The 13,729-nt window shown below is 40.6% G+C and overlaps 1 protein-coding gene across 2 annotated transcripts in view; it reads right to left on the bottom strand.

Annotated features, from left to right (window-relative positions):
• rtkna (rhotekin a) overlaps positions 1 to 12,759 on the bottom strand; it is a 55,176-nt gene extending 42,417 nt beyond the window's left edge. For both annotated transcript variants that reach the window (XM_068703394.1, XM_068703399.1), the window contains exon 1: positions 12,371 to 12,759. In XM_068703394.1, the coding sequence (XP_068559495.1) occupies positions 12,371 to 12,481 (111 nt within the window). In that variant the 5' untranslated portion in view covers positions 12,482 to 12,759. The remainder of the gene's footprint in view (positions 1 to 12,370) is intronic.
• Between the last annotated feature and the right edge of the window lie 970 nt (positions 12,760 to 13,729).

Here is a 13,729-nt window from a genome sequence, read left to right on the forward strand (position 1 = left end):
AGGCCAACATTTCATCAGATTATCTAAACCAATATATTTTGACTACGGCAAAGGTCAAAGTTGAACCCGGAAGTAGGTCTGTAAACTATGATTGATATGTAGATTACACAGTTTGGGTAATACTCTTACCGTTTGCCTTCAAGTAAGTTTTTCTAACCTGGATGCTTCCGGAACTCTGCAGTTAACTTTTTGATTATTGAATATCATTGTTACCGATATTATAGGAATAAAGACTATATCTAAAAAAGCTATTAAAAACTAGTTGTAATAAATCCTAATCAACTTTAATATCACCAGACTCATATGCTTTACAATAGAGAGTATGCCCAGTGTTCAGACAGGCAGTCTACATAAGACGAAAAAGAGCCCTGAGGAGATCCATATGATACTCTGCAGAGTGTAAAGAAAACAAACACACTGATGATTATCACGCAAATGTCATTTTCATCTTCTAATCAGCACTCTTACAGCCTCAGATACCAACGCCATCTTTTATCTTCACAACTTAGAGCATCTGCTGAAGGTTAAAAGCTGTCTTTAGTCTGTGGCAGCAAAACAGGGCAGGGAAACAGGAGAGGGCCCCGGGCCAGCAGGGCCCCAAACCACAACAAAGAGCCTTGACTGTCATCTAGACCCAATCGGAAAACTGAACCCCGCCCACACCACGACTCCAACTCGCCAACTGAGACATATGCACACAAACATACACTTACGTATACAAATACACACCCAGGCATAAACACACATAAACAAACACTCTGTGAGCCATGTGAACATAGCGCGCGCACACACACACACACACACACACAATGAACATGTGGCAGAAGTGTCTTTCTGATTATGGCCTGCCAAGCAAACGTCCTCCATGTTGTTTCACACAGAGGGCAAAAAATCTAAATAAGAATTATTACAGAACTTGTCTCTCAGGGTATTTGTACACTCTCGTACAGTTGATTGCACAAGGACAGTGCGAGAATAAGAGGCCTTTTTTAACAGAGTTATAGTCACACACTGTAAATGGGATCTTCCAAAGCGCCAGGTTACAAATCTGATCCTGTAAAATGTGCATCACAACAGCCTCAACAGATTTGAATATCACAGGGCGTCAGTTACATGGCAGTGTTACGGCAGGCACTGGGTCACATCTGTTTGACTTGATGACAGTAAGGTGTGACGAGCTGTGAGACCAGACGCATCATGGAGAAATCCCCCTGGAGGTCAGTTCTCAGTTATAGAGCATGGAAAACCTGTGCTGACAGCAACACAGTCATAAGTCAGACACAGAGACAGAGTAATGACATTGTAAATCTCATCGACAGTCTTCCTTGTTATTAGATGTATCACTTTCAGTCTGTAATGTCTGAGTGATCCAACTTCTTCTGGAAGATTACATACAGGGGATGTTATGACGATGTCATAAAGAACATTTTACTCTATATCCATCATCAAAATCTGAGTAATACTGCAAATGAAATGTCGGACATGGACCCACAAATCATGTAGATGGAAATTCCATATTGAAGAATAGGATGCATGTGTCACAGTCGGTGGATTAGCTTAGAGAAGCTGGGGGGAGAAGCCTGCTTCACCACACACACACACACACACACACACACACACACACACACACACACACACACACACACACACACACACAGCAATAACAGAACAGGGAGTCTTTTTAGTACCTGGTTTGAGCGGCCATCTTATTTCTTAACATAACCCCTAAAGGAAAAAACAAGCTTGAGTACTCACACACACACACACACACACACACACACACACACACACACACACACACACACACACACACACACACACACAACACAGTTGTGCAGCATGTAAGGAGTAAGCAGAGCACTCTGGCTGCTGCCCAGAATCATTGCTGACTTTCAGGAACTCTACCTCAGCCTGTCACAGGAGACTGCAGCATCTCATCATTCTGAGGAACCGGGCCGCTCAGTGAAAGAGAAACTCACTCGTAAGGCAATTTATCTCCATTGATTTCTACCCTCAGGGGTGCAGGCTGTGCAATATCAGAGACAGATATGAGTTGATTTAAGAGGATATGTACACTGAGGCAATTCATTTAGTATCTAATCATATGAATGCTTTTCTTAAACTACTATTAATGACTGTAAGGTGAATATGAAGTGAATGTCAAATCTGTAGGAAAAGTTATTAAGAAGAGAGAAAAGTGCGCCTTTGGCTCCTGAGCGGCTGCAGAATCTGAAATGGAGCAATGGCTCCCTCTGCAGAGCAGAAACAGCATCACAGCAAGATGTGCCACAGTGTGCAACACAATTCAACAGTCCGGGAAGTTACACAGTAAAAAATAATAATAATAATAATTATAGCCATTATTATTAAACATTAGGTTGAGATGTGTGCCCACATAAATGTGTTAGTATTAATTGTTGAATGATAAGGCTGTGCTCAACCAAAGACATTCTTATAAGACTAATAGACAGATCAGTAAAAGTGAGTTTCTCCACAAAAATCACACAAAATCACCACTTTAAACCTTATGTTTACCAGAGATGTGCTTATACGTTTCTTGGAAATAAGTCATTCAGCATGAAAAAAACGATTATATAAATCTTAGTCGTCTAAGACCAAAATAACCGATTGGTGCACTAAGAGGGTGCAGCCCTATGAATAATAGACATAGAAAGAGATAATGTGTAGTAGTAGTATGTATGTAGTATTCCTTTCCAAGTCGAACCAGACATGACATAAATGAGCTCTACAGACATGAAACTGATCAGTAAATAGAAAGACAGAAATAAAGAGAGACGGAACAAAACTCATTGTTCCATATAAATAGTCAATCTTAAAAGAAACCCACAAAATGTAGCACTTCTATTTGCCGTGACATCACTTTTGCCAGACCATAATAAATGAGGAGCTGCTGTTTGTAGTAAAAGTCTGTCTGGGTAAAGTTAAAAACAGGAGCCACAAATGTAAACATCTGCAGAAATAATATCAGAATGTAAACATCTGCAGAAACAATATAAGAATGTAATCATCTGCAGAGGAGACATTAGGGAGCCCATATCTCAAATTGACAAGCATAACATCTTTAAAGGTTACTGATTTCTGGTCAGCTAGGAGTAAGGCAGAAGAAAGGTTGATATGCGTGGGTCACTCTGTTGATTTTGTTTAAATTAATTGAGATATTTTACCTCCAATCACTTTTTAATTTACCTAACAACATGTTTTGGAGTAATGTTTGAGTTCAGGTTGTAATTTTTTAGAACACTAAATTTAAATCTAATAAAAATGTTTATTAGTGGTATTTTAGTTGTTTTGCTTTCAAGAACACACGTTTGAGTTTTCTTGATTAACATGAAATTTGACAACACCCAAATAATCAGCTGCAAACATCCCTTAGTCAGCTGGTTTTCTCATCTGGCTGGCTAGTCACAACTTTGGGGATCCCCTGGCGAGAGCTAAATTCGGATTACATTTACACATACAGTACACCCTTAATACATATTGTACTTGATAATGTGTTTATAACTACACACTATATATTTACAAGGCTAGTTACGTAGACAATTAATCAATCAATTCTGTTTTGGATTAGTAATTTCGTCTAAGAAATGTTAGAAATAGTTTAGTTTTTAGCACAATATTTTTTTTTGAAGGTTCTAAATTAAACATAAATATATTTTACAGCTTTTAAATGAAGAACCTTATTTTGACACATATGATTCTTGTTATGCTACAATCATATTTTAAAATGCTGACCTCTTTTAGTGCTGACAAATGACGCTAACTGGCATTCAATATGATCCCCTACTATCAGCGTTTTTGGTAATATGATTGTAACTTCAACATTTAAGTCCTTTTTCACAGAAGAGTATTTTGTCTACCCTTTATATTTCATGGTATGCTCGTAGTGGCATAACACACTTTCAGGATGGGCCATTAAGCATCCAAATCAACCTGAGTAAATATCCAATATTGTTCTTTTTCTTGAGGTAGGCAATAATAGAAAACTAGCAACAGACACGATAAAAGTAATTGCTGAGACAGCAGGAACAACACAACGATACAACAAGATCTGACACCACACCGTCTGCCACTGGGCCCAGTAAACAAACACATTAAAACACAGGCATGCTGGCAGGGACTAGTACACTATGCAGCATGCAGGGAAGGCAGACATGCATAATAGACCCATCTGCTCTCATAAAGTCAAACACCTGCTCGGCATCATCAAAACAAAGAGCAACATCATTGGTGGTGGTGCCCCTTCGCCCTCTTTCCTCTAAGATACTGAATTTAGACTCAATTCTTTGCTAAATTATTTGGGATAGAGTCCTTTTTTAACTGTGGTTAAAAAAGGACTCTGTCCCCCCCCCCCCCCACACACACACACACACACACCTCTAAACATTCCTCTGTATCGATTCCTTTCACAGTGCATTCCTCTATATGAAAGAGAGGCCCTAACTCCATCCATTTCATAATAAAGTCAGGTAGTTATGTGATGTATAGGAAAATGGGATAAAAAGCCTCCATGTCCAGAAACCAATGAAGAACAGCAGAAAATATGTAGCATAGTAGGCGGACATTGACATGCTCCATATATTCTTCCGCCTTAATGTGGAATAGAAGGATAATGACTTGTCCCTGGAGAAGTTACAGGCTAAACTTAGAACATAGTGTTGTAATGGATTCACACAGAAAGCTAAGTGACCTCTTTGTCACTGACTATCTGGGTTTATGTCACTTTATTGTGAAGCAGTACCTATATTTTCAAACTGTAATTCACAGTCGACCTGTTTGGTTTACATGTCCGTACACAAAACCCAAACATCTGCTTTGTGTGTTACCAATGTTATAACCGGGGGGCACAAGGGGAACAAAGCAGCCATCCTTATTTTGATAACACGAGAAAGATTTACAAGAAAAAGAAAAAAAGGGAGAAAGAAAAAAATCTGTGTTTCACAAGCTCAATTATTGCAACTATTTCTCCAGGATAGTGAGTTTGTGAGAGAATGGTATTTTTCCACATAGAGACAAAGCCTCTCATGTTTCTAAGCTGTGTGTGATAAGTCAAAGGGGGCTGACAACAACTGTCCTGAACTGTAAATGAAACCACACACACGCATCAGAATCCGTGAGTGTGTGTGTGGGTGTCTTTTTGTCAATGTTTAACAAAGCAGTACACAGTGGGGTCTTATGTTCACAGGAAGAAGATACCTTTGGGATGAGGCAGTCAAGTTCTGTTCTGCCGTATGTAAGCGCCAGGCTCGATAGGTTTAGGTCTCTTGTGGGGTGTGAATCCAAAGACAGTGAAACAGCGAGACAGTGAAAATAGATTGTTTTATGTCCCTTTATCACTCAAACAGTAATCGTCTATGACTGTCTAGAAGTAAAAGACAAAAGGACGACTTCCGTTGTGTAATCTGGATCAGGAAAGTGGGTTAGCCCTACAGTATATGGCAATTTCCCTGCTATATCAGGGGACCAGAGCCTCAAAGAAGTGGTGTGGCCCACAAAATATGTCTCTCCTGGGGAAGGGAGGCATTGAGGTTGATAGATTGTGGAGGATAAAACAGTGGAAGGACGTAAAAGCTCACAGAGGCAGTAAAGATTCGTAATATGTTTCTTTAATATCAACCTTTGCCCTCAACTTTAATCTGGAAGAAACAACACATTGTGTTATTGTATTACATAATCTAAGCACTAATCTCAGTTTATTTTAAACCTATTTAACTCTGGTATTCATATTGTTTTAGATCCTTCCATTGTCATATATTCTCCAGAGTTATGCAGTAAAAATAGGGAGACAAGGGACTTTCATGGCAACAGTTCTGGGTTACTACTCTTGATTCAAAAGCATTATCCACTTCACTAACCAAGGTGGTAACCTAATGAGACAGGTTTGATGATGCATGGAGGAAGTTTCCCCATCTGCGGGAGTGGGAATGTATCCAGTGATTTCATCACCTCCATCTATCTCTCCATCTGTCAGTTAACTCTGTCACTGCCAGGGACAGCCTCTCTTCGGACAGCGCACACTGTGTGAACAAAGCCTGTCTATGTCTGATAATACGCAATGGACCTTGCTCAAGGAGACACTGCTGCTTAGTCACTGTCTGAAGAAGTGTGTGTGTGTGTGTGTGTGTGTGTGTGTGTGTGTGTGTGTGTGTGTGTGTGTGTGTGTGTGTGTGTGTGTGTGTGTGTGTGTGTGTGTGTGTGTAACAGAGGCTGACGAACTGCAGTTATCACGAATGACTAATGAAGAGTTCAGAACAGTAGCTTTCATTCATAACACAGAAGAGTAAGGAGGGTTGGAAACGTGCAGGCATACATGGAGATGCAGACATCTGTGAACTGGATACTTACAGTATGCTATGACTCACTTCCTGTATGTGTGTGTATGTGTTCATAGGCTAGGCAATATTAAGTAAATCAAATACGATATTTATGACCAAATACCTCAATATTGTAAGGTTGACCATCGGTATCCAATATCCAAAATCTAAGACAATATCTGGTTTCATATCACAACAATGATATAATATCAATACATTGCTCATCCCTACATGTATATACATGTCCATTATCTTTCTCGGCTTCCTCTATTAACTAATTGTTCAGAGTGAAGTCCTGTGACATACAAGAAAATGTACTGTGTCTGTGGTTTGTTTGGGTGGGGTTCACTTGCAACCTCAGCAAAAGACCCTCAGCTGTTAAACTCGGTCCGACACCAGTTCCAGTTTCCACATAGAGACGCAGGCCACCAACCACATTCCACAGCCAAACACTTATGCATTAAAACATGTATGGCCCTCACAGAGTCAGTCCACTCTTCCTCTGTATCCATTTGCAGCAATCAGGACCAGGAGATACATTACTGAATAGAATCAGAACACTAGAGCAATAAGTAAAAGAAGACAGTAAAAACATAAATGCATAAAAACTACTAACTACTAAATGCAATTCAAACAAACAACAACAACAACATGACTTTCATAATCTAATTTCGCTGCAAGTCAAGCATTAAATGGTTTCTCCAGCATGTCCTGTCAGTGGTCCTTAAAGGGCCAGTGTAGGAGGACATCCGCTAACTAGGAGACTAATGTATGTGTGTGTGTGTGTGTGTGTATTTGATTCACAATTCAGTGAGTGTCCTATGAAATAGGAACGAACAGAGACCTTCAGGCATTTTGAAGCCCAACAACAAGTGAACAAACCCACAGTATATGAGGATAGTCAGCGGTTGTTCAGATAGCTCACAATGAAAATTAACAAATTGGAGACCGAAAGAGATTATCACCACCTCACAGCAAGGACATTACGTGAATTACATTTGATGCATGAAATTTCCTACAAACAACAGACCTATTGTGTTGAATAATAAACTATAACATAACCTTGCCTAGTTGCATAAAAAGATAAAGAATGTGTGTATGTGAATTCAATAGTAAAAGAAGTAATAATCTTGTATTAAATACTGTATTTGAACAATAAAGCCTTGTTACCTCTTTCACTAAACTTATTAGGCAAACAGTCCAGTCATTACCATGGGAACAATAGCAAGAGATTGGCTTAATTTTTCTCACGGCTTGAAGAAACTGAGATTACAATTTTTTTCATTTGTGCTAGCACTAAGAGGCTGAGTGGGAACAGTGCCCCACAATGACGTATACACAAAGCCTGTGTAATAAAAAAAAAGTTAAACATTTGCTAGTTCAAATATCGCTCTGCATACCAAGAAAGCCTCCAAGCAGAAAGCTCCAGTGGCCAAGCTTTGTTCGAGAGGAAGGGTCTTAGAAGGGGTAAACTTTTCACTGGCATCTCCCCTGCACCCCTGCAGTGTTCAAGATGCCCCGAGGCTGCACATGCACACTTTAGAGTTCATACAGATTTCAGCACTACTAGGCAGTCCCAAACCAATTTGGAAGATTGAGCTACAAATCTCCTATCATAACTCTCTCACAGAACTCTATGCAGGACAGGTTTGGCAACTTTGACACTGTAGTTGTTCGGGGTATCTGGTAGAATGCATCCACTCTTAAGAAGCCCCATGCCCCTGGGCCTCTTAGCCTGGCATTTCATGCCCCAGAACAGGGCTCGGTTTTAGGCTCCAGTGCAGCGATGGCTCATTGTTCTCTGGGTACACAGAGATGCATTAAGAGGGAGACTCAGGGGACGTTTTGGCATTCCTTGAAAGCGACTTTTTCCCCGAATGGGTTTATGGTTTGAGGTGCTTCCTCTTGCTGGCAAAAGTGTTGTCCTGGCAACAACTATATGACCTCTCTCCCTCTTACATAAACAGGATTAGTTCATTGCTTTTTTTCTGCCAGGCCACATTAAACACTAGCAGAAGCCACACTGAAAGGCTGTCTCAAGTGCATGATCTTCCTCTGTGAACTATGAACCAGGCATAAATCCAAGCATCTGGAGAAAACATATCAGTTAGACATTATCTCAGACTTGGGAGAAATAACTCAAGGATGGCTACGTTTCCACTGACAAAAGCAAAAAATATTCCCCCTATCTGAAAGATCAGAACACTTCATCACATCACCCAAATTCCAGGGGTTACTGCACTCCTGGTGTGACCCGCGGGGTGGGTGACTATATGCTGAGCAAGGGAAACAACCATAGTATCCAAAATGTCACTAAAGCCACTAGTATGTTTAGTTTGGATACTTACTGGTGAGAGTTTGTGGATCTACAGGGTGGAGAAGGGCAAAGCACCAAAAACCAACCAAACCACAGCCAAAAGTTGTTAAAGCTTTTACTCTACACAAGGCACCCAGACCTTGCCATACACTCCTGCAGGCTGGGGGAGAGTGTGGGTGGATGGGTGTGTCATCACACACACACATACATCTAACCACTTCCTGGCCCTGCATACTGATGCTAGTGGTAGCCACAGTGGTGTGGACTATAGTGGGGACCATCCTTGAGTTAAACATAAGAAATACAGGGCATTCCATCCCCACCTCCATAATAATAACTGCACAAACCCAGGCTCCCACTGCATGCCTGGGTGGCTTTAACTGAAACAGCAGTGCAGACGAGGACTGAGACAGAACAGAGTGCAGAGACACACTGGTGGCCTTGTGGATCAGAGAGGAGGGATGTACAAAGCAGATGTCTTCTCTGCTCCCACTGAGACCGGCAGGCAGAGGATCGACAAGACGGCTGCAGAATGGATTTCAGGACATATGCTTCATGAGCACGTAATCTTTTGCTCGGTTTCTCATTCTCCTTCCACTCTCTCACCATATAGCCCTGTCAATTTGTGATGCGCACACAGCAGAATGATTCAGAACCGGACCTCAGACGATGTGGAGTCGGAGCACAGCAAGACAGACTGGCAGGACTTCTCTTGATGATGCTGATAAACTTGAATTATATTCACAAGGAAAACAAAAACTAGCCAAGGACATCATATGTCTAAACTTCAAAATAGACGCCTGGAAAAATTTGTAACATTTTAATCTTTTATTTACATAATTGATTGTCTTAATTAATTAGGCACATAGTCCACAGAGATCCCCGAAGTCTGGTTCTGCAGTCTCTAGATTAATAATAGCAGTCCTGGCTTCATTTGCTGCCTCGTTCGCTCTCTCATTTACTCACACACTCACTCACTCACACACACAAAACACATTTTACTCCATTCAAAAGATATTAAAAGCATCCTTTTAAAAAACAAAGTTTCACTGCTATGAATGGTCAAATGCAACAGTTTAAGTTGGATAACTTAGGCATATAGGGAGAGTCCTAAAAAAATGTCTCCACTGAACACACATTTCCATTGATACATACAAATGAGTTTGCAAACAAAGTTGGCACTACTCACTTTGGCTTCAGTCCAACAAAGGAGACTTTCCCTATCAGTTGTTTGAGCATTCTGCATTTCATTCTCTGATAACATGTCATTGACCGACAGAAATTCCAGATAAACCACCATCACATACACACATCTACACAAGAGGCACACATTTTTGGACCATATGAACGCTCACACAAACAAACGTGATATCCCTTGGCACAGGGAAAATAAGGTGCTTTCACACTGAGGTAGCCTGCTTCATTGAAATGCCACAGAGCAGTTCCACAGTGGCATTGAGAGAGTCCGAACACACAGAGCCGGAGGAAAGTCTCAGTCCCTGAAAGAGGATCATTAGCATTGGCAACAAAGGCAGAGACACAAATTAATCTTGTATGAGAACCAGCGAAGAGCAGATTACACAGTTAAGGAAGCAATGATTGTTGTTGTGAGAAGAAGGGGAGTCTTTACCCTGATACATAACTAATACAGAGACTAAACAGGGGAATGTAATATGGGTTAGAGGTGGAATATGCGTGAAGCTTGTATTAATGATGAATGTGATAGTTCGGCATATGCCTGGTGAGTCCCTTTTTATTCCCTTTTCATTTTATCCTCCTCCCGTTTCCACTTCAGCTCCCTCCTCATCTAACCCTCACCCGATCCCGCTGGCCAAATAAATACATAAATAAATAAATATTACATAAGACAACACTGTTTGCTCGCTCTGGCTATAATCATCAACTCGAGTCATCTGAAAAAAAAAAAATCAACCCGAAAAACAAATGAGATCATTCAGTCCTGCCTGAGATACTGAACAGACTTCACCACATTAGCACTACTGCACCTCCAGGAGGTGTTATGTTTTACTGGCCTTAACGAGTTTGTGTGTCAGATATGAACTGATGCTGCTCAGACACCAGATCAGGGTGTCTAACTGCACTTCAATATGTGTGTGCCTGTTAGTGCTGTTTTCCTGTGACTTGAATTTTAAAAACAACTAGTACACATAAGGTGACGTATGCCTACACACACACACACACACACACACACACACACACACACACACACACACACACACACACACACACACACACACACACGGGAGAGAGAGACTCAGAGAGGGAAGGAGAGAGACAGAATCAATACCTTCTCTCTTCCATTTGCTATATTGCACCATTAACATTCCTTACAATTGAATCCCAAAACTAAATTATCTCTCCTTGATACTCTCTTCTTGCACACACATCCCTCTTCTTTCTGTCTAGTATCACCAAAAACTATTTTCTGACCTTCCGAAACTGTACAAAAAGCACAAACCACCCCTAAAACTGGAACGTGTTTCTGACTGAACAACCAAATACCAGCACTCTCAAGTGAAACCAAAGTAATGTGCAAACTGCCCACAGCTCACAGGCAAGTGTGTGTGTGTATACAAGTGTGTGTGTGTGTGTGTGTGTGTGTGTGTGTGTGTGTGTGTGTGTGTATATGTATATGTCTGCGTGTGAATGAGAGGATGAGAATGGAGATAAACAGAGGGAGGACATTCCATCAAAAGAGTATTAAATTTGGCCGTCAGTAAAAAATAATTAGAGGTTAGATTAGAAGTCGCCTCAGAACCCGTCTGCTCTGCCGACAAACAGTGGCTAATATGAAGCAGATGTTGACATGGGAGCTTTGCAAGGAGGAAGAGGAAAACATGCATGAAGAGTACCGGTTGTAATCCAGTGATACACAGCTGAGAGGGATACAAAGGCTACAGCTCTGACTTACCCAGTTCTCAACTTTTGGATGCAGACTTTTTTGACTAGTCCCTTAAGGGTGAATGTCCACATGACAGTCAAAACCAAGGCAGTTAAAAGAAATACAATGAGCTTTTTATTTTTTTTATTTTGCAATATTATTCAATGAAAGAATGTGAGAACAGTTGTTCAAGGGGACTATCAAGGGAAACAGAGGTCTCTTGAGAGTAGTTTATGATGCATTTTTAGAAATAAAAATCAGCCAGTATGGCAAAACAAATGTCATCCAATAACCATTTGAAGGTACCAGCATCTCAACAAAGCTATACAATATTAAACTAGCAGTATTAAAACAACCCTAAGAGAGATCGAACATAACAAAAAAGTACATTTAAGTTACTCTCAACACACTACGGAGAGTACCACAGGCACACTTTTAAGCCTCAGTGGGGATATAATTGTTTTGTTTAGAGAAAAGTGAAATGCAAAGTAGTTTGAAAATGTTTGCAATTAAGAGCTTTAATTTGAGGATGTGAACGCAGCAGCACAGCTCTCCAGTGCAGTTTAATTAAAATATCACACAAAGCAAAGCAGTCTACAGTCTCAAAAGCCTTCAGAACTAGATACATGTGTGCCAATAAGTTAGTTTGCAGAGAAAGAGAGATCAGTCAAAATTGTAAACATTGAATCCCCCATAGTGAGTGAGTGTGTGTGTGTGTGTGTGTGTGTGTGTGTGTGTGTGTGTGTGTGTGTGTGTGTGTGTGTGTGTGTGTGTGTGTGTGTGTGTTGTTTGGTGGGTCGGTGGTGATATCTGGTCTACCTGTGATGTGTCCAGGAAAACGCTCTTTCTGAACTTCCCTCGCCGTATCTCCATTTCAAGGGCAGAGCCGCGGGCAACGGTTGCTCTTGCTGTTTGATTTCGGCAAAACATCGTCTCCGCCTTCTGCCAACTTCACAGATAGCCCTGTGCAGCCCGTATTATCAAGCTATATTAGACTTAAAGCGAGCGCAAACTGGGGAGGAATCGCTTCGAAAAACTACCCAAACAGCCCGGCGCAGATCCAGGTGGCACAAAACGGCCCCACCAGAGGAAAAAAACTCCCAAGAGATTAAGGCAAGCGCCCAAATCAAACACTGACGTTTCTTCTGATGTAGGACCCGAGACTGAACAACTGATTCACGGAGTCTTCCTTTCACAGCTGACTTTTAACTTTCCCAAACACTGCCCCTTGTGCGCGCAGCAGTGAGTGACACGGTGACACCCCATGCGGTGGAGCTGGGACCTCACTTTGCCCTTTCTTGTATCCGGAGACCTCTACCGGCGTAGAATGCCGTGTAGAGATTTACTATAGCGATATACTGTATATCTGAGGTAGGCCTATTTATGCAAGTCAGTAGAGATGGATAAAGCATGACACTACACCACCAATTATGTTTTACTAACATGTGTAGCCTTAATAGGCCCTTCTCACAGCAGTCATTTTGACGTGTTTTTGCAGGGTTAACACATATATAAACAAACGTATGGAAATATTGTTGTGATAGGTATGTCACATCGGGCTTTTAAACTTATAATCCTCTCAGAAAAAAACAATGTGACGTATTTGTAACGCCATAGTAATGAGCTGCTCAATTTATTTAGCTGATTCAATTATTTGTAATCAAAATATGTTCTGTTGTTGAATGCAAAAGACATTTAAACAGATACAAACATACAATAATGTCAAATTGATCAAATTATTAGTAAATATAACAAACAAACAAACAAGATTTAACTATTTATGGTAGTATTTAGAAAATATTTTCAGAAATGTGTTTCATGTGGTACATTTAGTCTGTTTTATATCCCCTATAATTTTCCTTTCAGGAAAAATGGGTTCGTGTTCTTGTGGGTTAAAAAGCCTGAAAATCAATGCGATAAGATAAAGTCTACATCAGGGTATGTGTAATTGTATGCCATTGTACACTCTGATTGTCCTACTATTTACAACACAACTGCTTTAATTAACACTGGGTAGGCAATTAACTCTTCAAACCCATTGTCTAGCATTATGGTGTTGTATTGTGATGGTGAGCATTTTTTCTGATTTTTTGTACTAAGTCATGAATAGTCTTAATACAGCAATCTGTTTTCCGTCTGCCAATTATAAAATCTTGTTTGTTTTCTTCGGAACAGATG

Source organism: Cebidichthys violaceus, unplaced genomic scaffold, assembly GCF_023349555.1.
Source record: "Cebidichthys violaceus isolate CVI_PGR_0920_01 unplaced genomic scaffold, fCebVio1.0.p SCAF_9, whole genome shotgun sequence".
Lineage (NCBI taxonomy): Eukaryota > Metazoa > Chordata > Actinopteri > Perciformes > Stichaeidae > Cebidichthys > Cebidichthys violaceus.